At 37.8% G+C, this 19836-nt stretch overlaps 1 protein-coding gene across 4 annotated transcripts in view; it reads right to left on the minus strand.

Moving 5' to 3' along the window:
• The window catches only part of RYR3 (ryanodine receptor 3), a 477900-nt gene that overhangs the window by 219238 nt on the left and 238826 nt on the right, over positions 1-19836 (minus strand). For all 4 annotated transcript variants that reach the window (XM_063439165.1, XM_063439168.1, XM_063439167.1 and 1 more), the window contains exons 27-34: positions 19189-19363; positions 13471-13679; positions 12048-12208; positions 8942-8978; positions 7945-8108; positions 5450-5615; positions 2379-2465; positions 791-1017 (exon numbers count right to left, since the gene is read on the minus strand). In XM_063439165.1, the coding sequence (XP_063295235.1) occupies positions 791-1017; positions 2379-2465; positions 5450-5615; positions 7945-8108; positions 8942-8978; positions 12048-12208; positions 13471-13679; positions 19189-19363 (1226 nt within the window). The remainder of the gene's footprint in view (positions 1-790; positions 1018-2378; positions 2466-5449; positions 5616-7944; positions 8109-8941; positions 8979-12047; positions 12209-13470; positions 13680-19188; positions 19364-19836) is intronic.

The following is a 19836-nucleotide window of genomic DNA, read 5'->3' on the forward strand; positions in this document are numbered from 1 at the left end:
CTGCTGTGCATTCTGGATTGTTTTTTCATATACGAGTGAGTATTTTCCTGCTACCACCCAAATATTCAGAGTGACTAAAAGCAACTCTCAGAGCTACTGACACTATAATTGTATCTATTGACCACTGATCATTAATGGGGCTAATACCCCATGGTCACAGAATCTGACCAAAGATTAATTGAATAATAGAAGCAGTTGAAATTAAGAACCAGTTATGTTACAGAATTGCATACATGTGTATCATTCAGCTACATAACTTAATTTATGTCAGGAAAACTTCAAAAGAGTCCCCACGGCCCCAACCAAGACTGTATGTAGACTGCATGGTCACAACTTTACATTGTGCTAACCACATGGCAAAGTTTTTTCCTTGTCTAGAATCCGGTTGTGCATAGTTCCGAAAGCCAACTGCCTGACCTTTTGGTAGTATATTTTTAATCATCAAACATCCTTAATCCCACTGTTTGAAAGACTTAGATCCATGTCAGTCACCCGTGCTAGTATGAATTTGTTAGGGTGTACACTATCTTACCTGTATGAGCTCTGCTGGGCCTTTTTAACCTATAACACTTCCAAGATATTGATATTCAGCCTTATTTATGCTAGCTACATAAAAATGTTGGACGCATGGAAAAGTTGGAAGGTCAGAGGTGATCTCTCCTTGCTTCACAACTTTGTGTCTGTATGCCTTATATATTTCCAGTTAAAGTGCAAACACTTTTGACCAATAAAAATAAGCAAACAGAGAGCAAAGACAAACAAGAAACTGATATATTAATCAAAGATATACCTGTTTTCCTCGGGTATGTGTAAGGCCATCATCTGCAAAGGTTCCAGACACTGTACCACCCAGCCATGACGCTCACTCACACGCTCTGTATCAACCTTTAAGAAGATGTTTGGCATGCGGCTCCAAAGAACCGGAGTGATGGTTTGCACATCCAAGCGAGGAGGGCACTGTGGCACTGGGTTCTTTTCCTCACTTTTAAATATTGCAGCAGAAAGGGGCATTGTATTCTGTAACCAAATAAAAAAGTAACTGTAAAGCTAGATGAATACATCCAATACCAGCATCTCTACCGAAAAAGCATAATGCTAAAGTAGGAAAATGAAAAACTCATACTAGAATTTTCTAGTTTGGTGCCTTTTAACCTTTTTTCCAATCAAAATATTTTGTAGATAAAGGATCTACAGGTTTTTTTTCCAGCCAATTTCTTCTAATGTCAATCTTCAACTGTTTTGGAAGCCCTCACAATTTTATTTCACAGTGTCGAATATTTCAAACAGTCAGACAGAATCACTTTTTGTTTTAGATGGTGTGGCCTGAGTTTGCCATGGGACAGGGCATTTCAGGTGACTTCATTATGATCATTATGATCTACTGATTTAGGCAACAGATCAACACATTTAGAACAGTGCCAAAATATTTTTTGTAAACAAAACTACTTTCTGAGCACTCATTGATCAAATTGGTTAAACCTTTTTTTTTTTTTTTTTTAAATCATACTGGATTGTTCAGTCACCCAACAATCTGCAATTGTAGATATTGAATTTTTTAATTAAAGGGACACTATATAACTACATGTATTCCTGACCCTATAGTGTTAACACGACCATCAAGCCCCCCTGGGCCCCTCATGCCTCCATAAATATAGTAAAAGTCTTACTGTATTCAAGCCAGAAGTTGTAAATCTGCATGCTGTTAGACTCAGGAAAAACAAGTAGTCTGCTGACATGTGATAGACTGATCCAATCACAGTGCTTCCCCATAGAATTGGCTGAGACTGACGATGAGGCAGATCAGGGGCAGAGCCAGCATGATTCAAACACAACCCTGGCCAATCAGCATCTCCTCATAGAGATGAATTGAATCAATGAATCTCTATCAGGAAAGTTCAGTGTCTGCATGCAGTGGGAGGAGATACTGAATCACAGGATGCTCGTGCACAGCAGATCTGAGTGGATGGAGGCATATAATGCCTCCATCAACTCAGAAGTCCCTCTGGTTCACTCTGAGTGACTGCAACTGGAGGTGTTCCTAGCTTTCAATGTAAACACTGTATTTTCTCAGAAAATACAGTGTTTACATGAGAAAGGCTGCAGGGAGCTATAGTTCTCACCTGAACAACCTCATTAAGCTAAAGTTGTTCAGGTGACTAGAGTGTCCCTTTAACTCTAATCTTGAAAAACATCAGTAGAACTGGCTATGACACATTTACAAATAAATAACTGTACAAAGAATATTGTTATTTCACCATCCAGCTATTTCTATAATTGTACACTTCATGATAGTAAATATAAAAAGCATTGTATGTTTCCTTTCAGTAACCATTAATCTATCCATCCTTAAACATGGACTTGAAGGTTATCTAGAATACCTTTAATTTTCCAAGCTCGAACTGAAAGAGATTTGTGCTGGTTGGTTGCAGGAAGACTGCTGGAAACAGCTTGGTGTTCGGTTCAACCTAAGAAACGAGAAATGGATTTATTTTGTCAATTATTATTTTATTGAGGTACGAGTTCATTGATAATAGAGATCCACATGACATATGCGCAATAGTAGACAGGTTAAATGTTGACTGATACATTAAGACTAACTAAAACTTGATAAACAATGATTGGCCGATGTTGTGATGACATGTAAAGAGGACCAGAGCTGTACAAAATGCCTACATGAACTCCTAGGCTTTCTTATTATGCCAGATTACATTTTGTCATGGGATTACTATGTATCTATGTTTTATAAAAGAAAATTTCAAGATGATATGAATTACAGCAAAAGGTAGCAAGACAAGCAATTTACACCCTAAATGGTAGTGAACTAGGGATAACCACACACGAGAAGGATTTGGGAATTGTTATAGACAACAAATTAGGTAGCAATATGCAATGTCAATCTGCAGTTGCTACGGCCAGTAAGGTTTTGTCATGTATAAATAGGGGCATAAATTCTCGAGATGAAAATATAATTTTGCCTCTTTATAAATCGCTGGTAAGACCACACCTTGAATATGCTGTGCAATTTTGGGCACCTGTTCTAAAGAAGGATATCATGGCACTAGAAAAAGTGCAGAGACGAGCTACAAAATTGATAAAAGGAATGGAGCATTTTAGTTATGAAGAAAGGTTAAAAAATGTAAAGCTCTTCAGTTTGGAAAAACGGCGCCTTAGAGGGGATATGATAACATTATACAAATATATTCGGGGTCAGTACAAACCATTATCTGGAAATCTATTCATAAACAGGGCTATACATGGGACACAAGGTCACACATTTAGGCTTGAAGAAAGGAGATTTCATCTAAGGCAAAGAAAATGTTTTTTTACAGTAAGAGCAATAAGGATATGGAATTCATTGCCGGAAGAGGTGGTTTTGTCAGAGTCTATACAGATGTTTAAATTGCAATTGGATAAATACTTGCAAAAACATAACATACAGGGATACAATTTCTAATTAGTGGGCTAATAGCTGCTTGATCCAAGGAGACATCTGACTGCTAGTTTGGGGTCAAGAAGGATTTTTTTCCTAGTTTGTTGCAAAATTGGAAGCGCTTCAGACTGGGTTTTTTGCCTTCTTTTGGATCAACAGCAAAAGCATATGTGAGGAAGGCTGAACTTGATGGACGCAAGTCTCTTTTCAGCTATGTAACTATGTAACTAAATATATTGTACAGTGTATGAGGAATACACAAAATGACCTATCCATGTATTTGCAGATGTGGGCACCATAGTAGATTTATTCTATAAACTCCATCAAAAGTCAGCGTTTTGACTTGCTTAGGCGATATGGATTTATTTTGATAAAAAAACTACATTAAGCAGAAAAGAGTAATTCACACTAATGGAAATGTAATTGAAAAACAACAGGTTGTCCTGGCTTATCCATGCTTGACATAAGCAATACCAATGATTTGATATTGTTTTGTGGATCAACTCTGTTAAACACTTGTTTAAAGATATCCTTAATAGGATTATGCTCAAGGATGTTAAAATAAGCATGACGAACAACAGGACTCAAACATACATTTAAAGTATGTATCACTTCCATTCAAAAACATTTAAAACGATTAATAACCCACAGCGTAGAGCAAAGCTTTTGAAAGCTAAATCTTTCATTTGTGACTCTTACATTTACAGACATCTTCTTACCTTGCTTTTTAAATGAGATTGTGTAATGGCTGTCTAAAACTCAAATAGGACCTACTCTTTGGGTAAGTAAATAAATCTACAAAGTCAGTTGTACTAAACTGTACTAAATCATATCTTCCAACTTTTCAAATAATAGAAAAAAAGGTTTCTTCTGCAAGCTACAGTGCTGGATTACAGATTTCATAGCTTGAAGGTGAAAATTCCAGTGGACCTAATTTCCAATGGCTTCAGGTTAAAAAACAAATAAATCACAGACCTGGCCTCCATCTGCTACTAGATTTGCCTCCATTTATAAAACCACTCCTGTGTGCATTTATAAACTGGAAATATCAAGCATATAAAATCCATCTTCGCAAGCAGGCCAAGTCTGAGAGAAATCCGCTGGGAGAGCAAGGGCTACAAAGGGTTACTGAATATAGGTAATAGAATGGGATCCATGCTATCACATATAGAGCACAGATAGACAGTGCGCAGTGGGCATGGAGCAGAGATGCCCCCTCCTATAAGTCAGATACAAACTTGCACATACTGTGCCAAAGTTACCTTGTGTTATGGATTCTGTTTCTTATAGTGCTATGACATTATCTATGCATTCCAGGCCACACAGTGTGAATATGGCTCTGAGTGCTTACAATCACAAAACAAGAATACATGAAAAATAAATAAATGAAAAAGTCAAGCAGTGTGTGACTCTGGAGCTTCAGCTCTACTAGCCCCTATGTTAATTAGAACCTGTCTAGACATAGGAGGTATTGTTGAGATTGTTCCTGGGAGTAGGGCGATTTATTTAAATTACATTATGATTTCTTAATAGCTACTTATACAATTCACATATAGATTATTGCTAATATATGTGAACTTCAAGAATTTATTATACTATTTTAAACTAGAAATGTGGAATGCATGTTGAGCATATTTCTGTGAGCTTTATTGTTCGTACATATCAACAGGTTCTAAACCCCTAGAAGAGCAGAACATCAGAGTGGGAGTGAGGGATTTGCATCAAATCAAATAAGGTTGTCCTGAAAAGGGACATTTTTGGAAGATGTGTACAGGACAGGTAATTTCACCAGAGCTGCAGAGATTATGTGTAAGGATATTTTAGGTCGGGAATGTCCAACAAGACATCTAGGATTGTAATCTGAATTTGAGGATTAAAACAAGAATATGTATAATTAACACGTCAAACAGCCATTTTTTAGCACATAAGCACATATAGAGTAGAATACGGATATATACTGTTCAAAGGGTGTTTAGCAAAAAGACATGAAAACGAAAAGAAGAAACCTGAAGTACATACCTGGTAGCAAGTTCCGAGGTCTTTTCCATTAGTAGTGAAGGACAACAGCCCAGCCGCTAAGTCAACAAGGCACCCAATTTCAACGTCTACATTGCTGCGGCTGGACCTCTGGGAGCCGGGTGAGAGGTCACCTCCCCATACCATGTAACAATTACTACGTTTTACACTGTAAAAAGCAAAACGAAAATAAAAATCTGTATGGCATCTGAACCACAGTAGCAGTTTTTTGTCCATGGTACTTGGTCCTTCTTTCCATCAACAATTTAGCTTGAGAGTGTAATCACAAATATTATGCACTGCATAAATGATTTTTATTCCAGATTCCTACCCGCCTTATGAGGTACACATTCTTTATTTTGGTGAACCAATGAGATGGAACCTAGCCTGATTCACTTGTGGTAGAAAAGTTCCCTACAAGTTGATTGCAGGCAAGAACTTCTCAAGCACAAAGAAAGATAAAGCTATACACAATTAAATGTACATACATATTAGGGATATATTCATGATTTAATGACAACCCAAGTTACAATATAATCGTCTGTTAAACCAAACTAAACTGGTAACAGAATTAATTGAGCACGGTTGATGTGATATCATAATCTTCTACAAATATCTAACACTTTGCCTCAAATGAGATTTCTCACAATGGTTGAACATAGCAAGTGTGGAAATATTATTCCAATGTTGGTGTAAAGTCTATTCAAGCAGAAAATTCCTCCTGAATTGGATCTTTTTTGGTTTGCTGAACTTTTATTATTTAAATGAAATGTGAAATATCATATGAGGAACATTTGGGAACACGGCAAAACACTCCAGCTAAGCTACATGAAATGCAGTTTATTAAAGAGGCCATGGATGTTACCAAATGAGACAAATTTGTTAATTGAATATTGTGAATGTAATAAGTGAAATTGGAGTCAATCTGTGTTAATTATTATTATGATGAGTTTTTAGTATTTATTTATTAAAAACAAACAAACAAAAAAGAAACACTAGAAATAAATATATAAATGTTTTGAAATTCTGTGTTTGCCTCGGAAGGTAATAATGTAACAACCCTAACGATAATCACTGTCTCGATATATATTATTATTATTATTATAATATGGATGATATCAGGATATGGCCATTTCCACTCTAATACTTTAATGTGGGTTGTGAGTTAAACTGATCGGCCACAACGTTAAAATCACTGACAGGTGAAGTGAATAACCTATTTTTATTGTATTGTTTATTGCATTGTTTATTGTATTGTTGATTACATTGTTACAATGGCATCTGTCAGGAGGTGGAATATGTTAGGTCTGAGTGACTTTGACAATGGCCAAATAATGATGGCTAGACGACTGGGTCAGAACATTGCCAAAATGGCAAGTCTTGTGGGGTGTTTCTCGTATGCATTGGTTAGTAACAACCAAAAGTGCTGACAAGAAAGATAATGGTGAACTGGTATCACTGGCGTCAAGGCTCACTGATGCACGTGGTGAGGGAAGGCTAGCCGACTAGTCTGATCACAAAGAAGAACAATTGTAACTAAACTTGTGAAAAAATCTAATGCTGGCCATTATAGAAAGGTGTCAGAACACACAGTGCATCACAGTTTGCTGCACATGAAGTTGCATAGCTGCAGACCGGTCCACAATGATCCCTGTCCACCATCAAAAGTGCCATCAATGGGGATGCCAGTGTCAGAACTGGACCATGGAGCAATAGAAGAAGATTGCCCACCCTTTGCAACTTGCAGGACTTAAAGGATCTGCTGCTAATGTCTTGGTGCCAGATACCACATGACACTTTCAGAGTACTTGTGGAGTCCATGCATCGACACATCAGAGCTCTTTTGGCAGCAGTAGGTGGACCTACACAATATTATACAAGTAGTTTTAATGTTGTGGCTGATCAGTGTATGTGTGAGTCTCAGGCATATCTTTCTATGCCCTGAATTGCTGGTGACCTGGTCTGCATCATGGTCATGATCATGCCTTTATTTGTTGCGTGTGAGGAGGCTGGTTGACGACCAGTGTTTGCCAGCACTCTGTGCACCTGTCGACCTCATTACCATTTGTCAGTCCTGAACCAGAGTTTCAATGATGAGGCTAGCTTGTGTACACAATGCTAGGAAGCCTTCACCAATGAGAACTCTGCTATGCTACAGGTGCTGGAAGGGCGCATATATTATGTATATGTAGCTGTGCATATATATATATAGGAGTGTTATTGTGTGTCTATGGGAATGTGTAGCAGTCTTTATTTCTGGGAGTATGGATTTGTGTTTATATGTGCAGAATTTTGTGCCTGGAACAGAATGTATCCCTCAGAAAATTAAAAAGGTAGCTATCAACAAACAGTGAGAGTGGAACTATACACATTACATCATGTAATATCTTTCAGCTCACTATAATGGGATGCAAACCGTTAAAACACTATTAATTGTTAATGCGAAATAACATAACACAGACATGGTAAGACAAGATAAAAAATGAATAGGTTTTTACCTTTCGTGCACTCTTCCTCGTTCATCCCCTAAAGTGACAGTCACAGTGCGATTCTTGCTCAAGTCAAACTTTTCACTGTAGAAATGGTAATCAGGGGTCACCCAACCAACCCACACAGAGGAGGGGTCTTGGCCAGCAAATACTCTCACAGAATAATAATAAGACTGGAAAGAAGGACAGAAGACAGAAGACATTCTGAAAAAAATGCAGCTTGTACAAATGGATAATAGAAGACCTTTGGTGTTAATAAGTGAAAGGAGTTTATCATGGCATTCCTAAGTGTTAGAATGAGTGCACATCACAAGTAAGCTATTGCATACACTTAGAGGATTATACATCAATAGCCCTCTTGCATTAGACCTCTTGTTGCACTTGTTTTATCTTCAAGATGATGTTGCATCTGTTTTATTTTTTTATTTTTGCAAAAAATGTAGTAAACAAAATAGGTACATAATTTATGAAGCATTCCTCTCAATGGCAGCCTTTGATAGGCTGAGTTTTTCAGTGGCACCCAAGAAAATATCATCTTATTAGTACCAAAGCCAAAGGAGAAGGCCAAGATAAGTCGAGGACAACTTAGGGCTTAATCCGTTTGAAAATATTTCATCCCCATAAGGTAAGACATTCCTACCCCCATGGGATTTTTAGCCTCCATAACTACTTTAATGACTTTTCCTTTAAGTGAACTTTAATCACAAAAACAGGAGGCCGTCACAGGGTCTAGAAGGTAATTAACAGAGAAGATACATTCTATAATAAAGAAGGTATGGAGAGGCTGTGTAAGTCAGAGAGGTGTGGCTAGGCATGCATAAATAAAGAAATGTAACTCCTGAATGGCAGAGAATTCAGCAAGCTTACTGCACGGACATGATTTACACAACAAAACTGCTTTATCAAGCAAATGTTGTTTTGGTGTTTAAAATGTTCCTTTAAGTGTATTTCCCCTTTGATGAACAATATACAGGATTATTAATATTAACTGTGAACTCATACTCACTGTGGTGTTGTGCATGGATGCGTCCTGAAGATGGATTCTACAAAATAGATGGTTTAACATTACAAACATTACAACATAACACTGCATGTGGTATATAGAAAACAGCACAGCACTAAAACTTGCAATGTCGGCTTGCCAATGTTACCCTTGGATCCCCCAGTAGGGGTGATTCTATCTACAGGGCCCCCCAAAATAATTTCTGGTAACTGTGTTCTGAGTTTTTTTTGTAAGTGTCGTGAGTGCTTGCTCAATAATTTGGGTTGATTGCAAGGTGTATTTTCCAAACTGTAGCCCCACAGATCTTTTTGAAAGGACATTCAAAAAGCCCTTGGTTTTCTACATTTCTATTCCCCAGAGAAGAGAGACACCAGACTTTCGTGTTGAGCTGTCTATTAGATCTGCAACAGTATATTTAAGAGATGAATTTTCCTCTTTTTTTTTCCCCAACAGATTTTTCTGCCTGGAACAGAATGTATCCCTCAGAGAATTGCACAGATAGCAGTCAATAAACAATGGTTATTCTCATTTGGCTCTTCATGAGCTTCCTTGGATTCTATCCTCACAAGAGTCTACCTCTCATTAGATTTATTGTTTCTTATCTCCAGCGGTAGTGCAAATCCACTGTGAGCTGTAATCAGTCTGCACCTAATACTCCCTAATTCAATCCTAATGTCACACATCGAGGGCCTGTGGTGTTGATATCTGCACTTCTTCCTGGACAATTTTCAGGCTTCACTGCCCATAGGGTATTTTGTTTTCTAAATGAGATGGACACTTTGCAGTAGAAGGCTTCCCAGGCGTTAAATGGCCCATTGTATTTTTTTCAATAGTGGACATGGTAACTATGCTAGTTGCCTTGTTAATGGTACTGCCAGTGCACACAACCTCTAATTTAAAACTTATTAAACCATTGTGACAGTTGTAGTTTATGAATGAGAAACACATATTTTAACTTTTCTTCAATTAGATTTGCTGTTTTCATATGGATTAATATCTCATTTTCATTTTGGTTAATGTTGCACAATCTTTGATAACGCTCATCTATCAACTATAACCAATTTAAGGGGTCTTTGCCCATTGTGCTCTCCTGACCAGGTCCAGTGTGTAGATCTGCTTACAAATCCCCAAAATGGTCATTCAAAGGAATCATAGAGACTAATTCTGCCATTAGGGAGAAACAGTTATTATCATTATCACTCTCAAGAAATATCTAGGTCCACCTAATTCTCCAGTCTGTTCCAGTAGAATGTCCATTATTCCTTCCAAAAATGATTAGATATCTGGATCTGTTGTTGTTTTGACAGGTGGTGCCCGGGAGGCAGTAGTAAGCCAAATGCAAGGTACCAAAATGGGATTAGACAATCTCATTATCATGGAAAGCTGAGGTCAGGGGCAGGCAGTGCAGGTTTAGAAACGGTATAACGGGCAGGAAGGATCAGATAACAAGGATTCACAGAGGTGTACACACTGAAGAGCACAGTATAAGTGCGCTCTAAGGTAAAGGTAGACTGTGATTATAGAGGAAAGAGCTATCCACCTCTCACATACTGGTTGAAGTAATCAGTCCCTTTAAAAGATATCAGGTGTTCTGTCCCTTTAAGATGCCGTCTTTCGTGGAGACTAGAAACAGGCCTTGCTGGGTAGATGAGCTTCTTGCGGGTCCTGGAGTGGTAAAGAGAGCTGCGGCACTGCATCCATGTGTCGCAGGGATGTTGGCTGCATGTCCCTGCAGCTTAGCACGCTCAAGTCCTTGGCATGCTCTGAGTGGGTGCCGCATCAGCCATGTACGGAGATGGAGAGTGCAACTGTGACAGGATCCATTTACCAGTGGAAAACAAGCCAGCCAATAATGTATCTTTTATAGCCATATGCATATAGATTATTTACACCCAACCCCAAGCCAGGTATAATCACTTTTGGGGAATTAAAGTGGACCTTTATGGCTAACTGTACTCAGTTCCTATTTTATCACTGTCCTGTAGCACAGTCACGGTTACCCCTACATTTTTGATCAAGTTGTTTTTTCAGTTTCCAATATTTCTTTCAACTCTCTCCTTAGTCCAAACATGTGCAGCTAGACTTTTTGTGATATTACAGTCTTAAATTCCTTACAGCCAATATTGGATATCAAGACTTTTAATGACTTCTGATGGGACTTATTCAATCCTTTCTCTAGGGAACTACATTAAGCGTAAATGATTCTAGGTTTCTGCATTTTACTCAGTGGTTGATACTAAAAAAATGTATTATGCTCCTTTTCAATTTGATAGCAGTCCAGAATGAGTTAATAATGGTGCTGGAAATCTTGATGTATGGTTGCACCTTAAGTGTCACAGCAACTCAGTAACTGGACAGTTTTGCCCCAAATTTAGCCACAGAAGGAGCATAAGCATAGTTGGTACAAGTTCCTCCTTCAGTTGGGCAGACACAGTTTGTATATCAACCTCCAATAATGTTCCCTGGCCCTAGTGTTAATATCTAGGTGCTGTTTTTAATACCCTTGAGACAGAGATAAACAATATTCAGATGGTTATTGTCCCTGGGTTGAATGAGTTGATCAGTCCGATGTCATCCAATATAGCTTCACTTGCATATTTACACATCAGGCCAAATTGTATTCCTTCAGCACTAGAAAATGTGAAGGATTTATTCCAACTAGTACTCCTGATAGATTGAAGGCTACTGATAACGTACTTATCAGAAAAAGGACATCATCATATCAAATATGTTTAGGAACCTCTTTCGACTGACTGATAGGAATAAAGAATAAGCAAGAAAAGCGGTGTAGCGATATCTGTGTTGTAAATTAAACCAGCAACTATGCCATTTTCTAATATATATTATATATAAACGCTCCTTCAAAACATCATCCTCATATTCACCCTTAACATTACCCTTTAAAATAAAAATTAAAACACTTCTAAAAGGTTAACAGGTATCACACCAGCTCTTCACCCCCAAATATTATCAATTATACAAGTTCCCAAGTATAATATTTTATCAAGCTGTAAAAATGTGATTTTCAATAACTACATTTCAAATCAATCAATTATCTTTTTTTTAGTGGGCTGTTTTTGCACATTATGTTGCAACAGGGTCTTCCTACCTCTTCTGGAAGTTCTCTTCATTGGTGAATGCAGAATGGAACTCGACAGGCATACTCAACCTACAGTATATCATATCCTCATTGCTGTTTTGTGTGCCAAATGTTTTGTGTGTGACCTTCAGACATGGAGGGCTTTCTACCGTTCCATCTTTCCGTGTTACCTAAAATACACGAAAGTTCCTGTATTTATCGGGATGATTTAGGTCAGATTTCAAATGAACGCAGAAGACCCATCCCAGGTCTGCTCAGCTAACTACAACAATACTATATAGAACGTTTAAAAACAGATAAAAACACAAAAGTGCAACAAATATTTAATGAAGGAAATTTAGTAGGTAGTAATATTTTTGGCATTAACCTTTTATCAATGCATTATACCTATAACCATTTAATTCTATTGAATTTGTTATAAATCCTTGAGATCCTGCACTGTCCCATTTTCGAGTTCCTTCTAGCCATACCGATTCATACCAGCAACAGGAACTGCGATAGGTAAAATATGGACAGCAGACACAGCCAATCTCAGCTGCCAAACACTGCTCAGGCTAATGCTGGGGATCCTTATTTAACATTACAGGAACACTATAGTCACCTAAATTACTTTAGCTAAATAAAGCAGTTTTAGTGTATAGATCATTCCCCTGCAATTTCACTGCTCAATTCACTGTCATTTAGGAGTTAAATCACTTTGTTTCTGTTTATGCAGCCCTAGCCACACCTCCCCTGGCTATGACAGAGCCTGCATGAAAAAGAACTGGTTTCACTTTCAAACAGATGTAATTTACCTTAAATAATTGTATCTCAATCTCTAAATTGAACTTTAATCACACACAGGCGGCTCTTGCAGGGTCCAGCAAGCTATTAACATAGCAGGGGATAAGAAAATATTAATTAAACAGAACTTGCAATAAAGAAAGCCTAAATAGGGCTCTCTTTACAGGAAGTGTGTATGGAAGGCTGTGCAAGTCACATGCAGGGAGGTGTGACTAGGGTTCATAAACAAAGGGATTTAACTCCTAAATGGCAGAGGATTGAGCAGTGAGGCTGCAGGGGCATGTTATATACACCAAAACTGCTTCATTAAGCTAAAGTTGTTCAGGTGACTATAGTGTCCCTTTAAAACATTTTAAATGTTTAACACTGAATGGGAGGACAGCGTCAGTGAGCTCCAGACACTATAACCACTTCAATCAGATGAAGCAGTTATAGTGCTTACATGATCCCTTTAATGGCCTATTATGTAGGAGTTTTCTCTCTTAGTGAAATATAATATGATATTGGCCTGTTATATTACACGGCACTCCCTAGCATAATTGCTATCCTAAGGAATAGCAGACAATTTTAAGTATGTGCAAAACTATGCCCAAATTAGCCATACTTGGATCATTACGGTCATGAGGCTATTTTGGAACCCAACAGATACCTCAATATGAGAATGATGTTTCGGCACATTGACAAAGGTGGGTAGGCGTTTGCTGAACCACATGGTGACATCTCTGTTCATGTTGACCGCAAAGGGTTGAAAACCTTCCTGCAGTCCACACATTGTAAAGTACTTGAAGGTGCTGGCATCTTTCCCCAGATTCATACGTCCAATCTGCGATAATCCCAAAGAGCAGACAGGGACAAAACCTACACAACATATGGACAGGAAAAGAGCAACATTGGTTCTAAAGGCTGAATATATGGTAAGCACAACATGAACTAAGCCCTTTACTACAGTGTAACGGCATGATTCGCTATTCCACTAAGAAAATCAATCCAGTTTCACAAACGTGATTGTTGCATCGTTGGACCTACTAAGGCTTAAGCTTCACCGTGCATTTGAAAGATATAATGGGCCATATTGATCAAGGCCCAACAAAAACAATTATAAAGGGAACGTGTTACATTTTAGGCAATTATCACAACATTGAAATTAAAGTGGCATTTACTTTGCCTCTAGCACGTTGCCTCAGAAATGCCTTGAAAATTCCAGGCCAACATTTTACGTTCCACAAAAGATATTAACAGTGTTTTGGCACTAAGCCTGAACTACAGTTTACCACAATACTACAATAACAATGGCTGTCCTACAAATGTCTCTAGATAAAGCAGGTTACTGAAATAATGTCAGACTATAGGCATGTGTAAATGCTTGTATTGATGGGAAACTTAAAGTCAAAGTTATTGAGCCAAGAGTTGGTGTACTTTAATACTTAGCCACTATTTACAAAAATAATTTTACAGCGGTTTGCTGGAGGAAAACTACATGCAGATCAGGGTCAATGAATTACATTAATCAGATTAATCAACAATTGCCAACAGCCTAATTCACTATGGAAAATTTTCTGGCATAGCAGGTCTGAATTACATTTACTGATTAAAGAACACATCACTGTCGTACAATGCAGACCTCCATACTTTTAATAGCAGTTTGTTGGCTTAAGTGCAACAATACAGTTTTAAAATATCAGCACGCCATGCACAAACAGCTACTTGTCTGATGTATACATTTTAATTTAGAAAAGATGTAGTCTCCATGGTCGTTGCCAACAATTTCAAACCTTAGTTATCCAGGCCTACTGACTTTGAAGAAAACAGTGAGAGTCCAGATGTCTGGAGGAGCATAGTAATGTGAAGGAAAAATGAAGTAAAGTATTAGTAGGAAGTGGGGTATTTTAAATGATGATGTATTATTATGACCCATGTATGTAGCTTAAAGGGGCACTATGGACACCCAGACCACTTCAGCTCATTGAAGTAGTCTGGGTGCAGTGTTCCAGGTTCCTTAACCCTGCAGTGGTAATTACTGCAGTTTGTTTTTTTTTTTTTTAAATAAACTACAATAATTGCATTGGAGGGTTAACTCCACCTCTAGTGGCTGTCTACCATGCAACCATAACAATAATGTCTATGTTTGGCCTTTTAAAGCAACGTGTAACTTAAAGTTGCATGGTTGCCACTGGATTGTCAAGGTACAGCTCTGGAATAATAATATTATAAAGGTAAATCAAGCATTACTTAATGTTAATATAAAAGAATAGTATATAACCCTTGTATCCAACAAGCAAACCGGGCAAATGCCCACTTGCCCAGTAGGCAGTGATGGCTGTAGGCTGAGGCTGACAGGGGACATCACAGGATCTCTCCTGCCAGGACATGCAGAGCCAGGCTGATTAGTCAATAATAGTGAAAAGGTTTTACAAGAGAACCAGATGAACATGCCAGAGAGACTCTAAGGGGGATAACAAACAATAATTTGATTATATCACAAAAACATACAAATAGACCCAAAAGGGCCTAAGAGTCCAGAGAATGGTGATATCTCCAATAGATAAAATAATAGTAGAACAACTTTATTGAAATATTAGAAAAATTAGAATGGGAGTCAATATAGTACACATTAAAAAAGTCATGTGGCTGTGGTGCATGATGGAATCAGGTAGAGTAGATCTTAGAAGAAACTAAATCACGTAATGAGTTAAGAATAACCTACCAACCATTTCTCAGAAGGAGCAATTCACCAGGGTATAATAAAGGGATGCCCCTTGATGCCAAAAAGAGCAGATAAAAGGTCTCAGAAAGTTAGGTTAACCATTTAGAAAAAAATGCTAGAGACCTCTCTTCTGGTGATATACCAGGTGGAAATGGTAAAGTGAAAAAGTTTATATGAATTTAACAACCAACTTGCATTCAATTAGACATATGATAATGTTAGAATAGCAGACAATAAACAGGCTGAATAGTCCTCTCACGGAGCTTTGCCGCGATTCCCACAGGAATGCTCCGACATAGCACATAGCTGAAGCTCGCAAGAGGAGAATACTCAGCTTCCAGCCAGAGGAGCTGCAGGTCAGAGTCACCCAATGCAACCAGACCACCAGGGCTTGGATTCTCCCTCCTCCCTGGACAAAGGTAAGAAAACAATATATAATTGCTCCCTTCTCACTCAATATAGACACACAATATAGACTTTATACCGCCAAACACTCTACACCCCTCAAATATACTGCACCCCACACACACACAAATTACACCCCTCAGACATTACACTACCTACACATACACACTATATCCACTATACAGACTCTGGACTCCTAAACACACAAGATCCCATATAAACACGCACTGCACCACCTACTTATACACTACATTCCTGACATATACATTACACCCCTATACACAACCACACTTTTCCCTGTACGCAGACACACACTGCATTCTCTAAATACACACTCTATATTAACCTATGGATGTATTGCAAAGCGAGCTTTATTAACACATATTATCCTGTAACCCACAGATATCTGGACAAGTCTTCATTGATGGCTCATTTGGTGTGAGATGGCAAGGGAACGGAGGTGAAGATTGAATTAAAGTCCCACAGGTATAACTAGTGTACCTGGATATACCTTGCCTAGAACTCTCACATGTGGCATCAGAAGAGGGGGATTGTCATAGATAAAAGTAAATAAAGAGTTGAAACCTATGACCCAGTTAGGTCCTTCCACGTCTGCAGGGGTTAAAAGGTAAATTCTTACTCCTGCTTCTGTCAGCAGTTGTTTCTGCAACACATTCATGAAATTTTACTTTTGCTTTAACCTTAAAAATAAGACTTTCAAGTTGTCCCTTTGTTTTTATGTACACAGGCGCAGTAGACTAATGCCACTGTATATGTACGATGTACGACGTATTAAACTTTTTAATGCTTATTGATAATCAATCTGAACTGGTATGCCTTCTTTGAGTACTGAGTAGCAGAAATGTCCATGGCAGTGTAAGGGTTTTTGAGACCCTGTGGTGATATTTCAGCAGCCTATCACCCACTTATGGAGACACCAGAGACAAGTTACAAACACAGTGCAAGCATGTCATTACACTTACTTGCACGGCTTCCCTATAATTTTTAACAATCGTACTACTCTACTTTGTGATATACCTGTAGAGATGTAGACTATCTCTAATAATCTGGAAAAGGTTATATGCAATTTGCTTTGCACACGTTGATCTCTGACCATGCCCTCTACACTCACCCGCATGAGGTGTCCAACAATATGCTCCCTGATCAACTCGACACAACTCGACTTTAACCACATTTGTGAGATGATCTCCACCTTCAAACGCAACGTAGCCAAACCTCTCTTGCTTCCCCATTCTGTTATCATACTGTTTCAAAAGGTTTCATTGTCTCTAATTGAACATGTGTGCAAATATCTGAGACATGTATCACACTGATTGTAACACTTTTTGAAAAAAAATCAATAAATAAAAATATAAATGAAAATAAATTGCTTGTGCTGTACATAACAAATACAGTGTCTTTTTCTCATACACGAACATTGTGCATGGGCTCATCTGGAAGAGCATTGAACCGATATGTACACTTTGATGGGATGAGTGCTTATCATTGGTAATGACAACAACCCCCCTCTCTAGCCCCTATCCCTTCCAACTGGTCCTCGGTGATTAAAAAATGTCCGGGATAAAAAAATTTTCCCAGTCCAGCCCTGCTTGTATCCTAATGATAATAAACACATATGGATAAATAGTTTTGGTCTCTAGCTATATGCCATATAGATCAGTACTTTTTTGATTTCACCAAACATTTTGATACAAGTTAGTAGTCGTACTGGTTGATTTTAACAGATTTTAAACTACAAACTGACATTATGTGTCCAATACATTTTTCTCAGTTTAGAAATGGTTTTCAAAAACAGTTGCTCCCCTGATGAATTAAAAGATTGAATACCCCACACATTACAGGTCTCCTACTTTCTCTGCACTGTCAAATGCGTTGTCAGTTCATGCAGAGCAAGCAGGGGTTACTTTGTATGAAAGTAGAGAAGGGAAGATGGAATGCATGGCGTGAACGAGTGAAGTGTCACGGAAGAAGTGGAACATTGTATAACATTGGAGAGAGAATGCATGAAATATGGATACAGCAGACCTGTGTGTGGGGGAGCTGGTATGAAATTATATAGGCAGATGGCTGCTGATATGGAAAATAAATTAGGAGGATGGGATAAATTGGCTCTGATCTAGTAAGCAAAAAAAAATACACACCTCATGGATTTAAATTATGGAATGGAATTAAATGACCATTCTAGCAGGCAGCCGGTGCACACTAAGGTGCTGGTGCTCTGGTACATATATAAAACATATAAGCATGTTGAGTATATATAGCCCCAGAGCCGTGCTTATTCTTAATTGCTTCTGTATATCACTGTAATGAATAATCTTAACTGTGCTGAGAATGCTGCATTGCAATGAAATATTGTTATTTTGCCATACATTTATTAAATTGCGACAGGACCAGAATGCTTTGTGTTTATACAGTTTGTGCTGTACTTCACCACAAATGACCCTGGCACTCATCCAACAGTTACCTCACAGTGGTGACAAACCTGTACCATAATGTAAATTGAAACTGAACATAAAGATTAATTAACGGATATATATGCAGCAAATGACGCTTACAGCTCAATAATTTTCATCTCCTGGCATTAAAAGAACCTTCAGCCTTCCAGGTTTCTTGAGCATCAATCCCTGCAACATTTCATTACTAATACAGACTAATGATTCTTGCTGTGTGTGGTGTGCCAGAATTGATCCCAGCCTGGACAAGGGCCACATTGAAAAGCAGTGCTTATATGTATAAAAGAAAGCATTTTTGCAGATGACAGGAAAAAAAAAAATACACCTAAAAAAAAAATGGTATTCTGTGGATTTGAACCGTTAGCATGTATACAAAAAGTTGAACATTATTAAAAAAAAAATATCCTGATCTTCAGAAAACATTGATAAAACCTAAATCTATATATGTGTTGATTTACCCGATTATTGGTTATGTTTATAAACTACTTTTCCAGTCCTGTTTCTGCAGTTATACATCCAGCCTCTGTACCATTATTTAAATCTAAATGGCTATTCCAGTTTCAGTCCTTAAAACTGCAGTGTTGCGTACTTGTATCGACATACTCATTCCTGCATAAGGGCTCAAACTACTTTAGGTTAACTTCCCAAAATAAACGTATAGCATAATACTGTACTGTACATGCACACATCTCATTTTGTAGTGCCATGACCATTGACACTGGCTATTGTTTTTGTTCTTCAAAGGAACACTGTGTTAGCTGACCCACTGCAACGAATAACATACCATTCTCAATTTCAAAGTCTGCGAATGCCAGCTCAGACCCTTGATTGGTGATCAGCAATTCACCATTCAGCGTGAAGATCATCGATTTGTCCTCTAAATTAATCATACATCCAACAACATCTCCTGGTTGCCAGTTCCGACCAAAGAAGGAGCTGCCCATATTCCAACACTGAGCCTATTGGATGAGAAATGGATGTAGTTTATAAAACGTCTTGTGTTTCATATGTTTTCTCTGCCCCAATTCTCTTATTGTTTACTAAAGTGATATCTAAACCCAGAATTGTGCACAGCTTTCTACAATGCAATGAAAACACATTTGACACTTGAAAAAGTCCAACATAGGCATTTGAATTATCATAAATATCTATATCTTTCTCTCAACATGTGATCATTTAGTGATATGAAAGAAAAGGGGAACTAGAATCAGTAGCGCAATAATTTAGCATTGTGGGGTTTTATATTTACTTGGAAATTACTGTATATAAAGCCACAATTTTAGGATTTATTTTCTTACCATTTCTTGGTACAAATATAGAATATTGTTTAACCTCTTTTAGAAATACTAAAAATATTTTAGGAACACGAAACATGCTACCTTATAAACACAATGTTTATAAAAAATATCACTTTTGAATTTTTACACTTACC

Source organism: Pelobates fuscus, chromosome 13 (genome assembly GCF_036172605.1).
Source record: "Pelobates fuscus isolate aPelFus1 chromosome 13, aPelFus1.pri, whole genome shotgun sequence".
NCBI classification, from domain to species: Eukaryota; Metazoa; Chordata; class Amphibia; order Anura; family Pelobatidae; genus Pelobates; species Pelobates fuscus.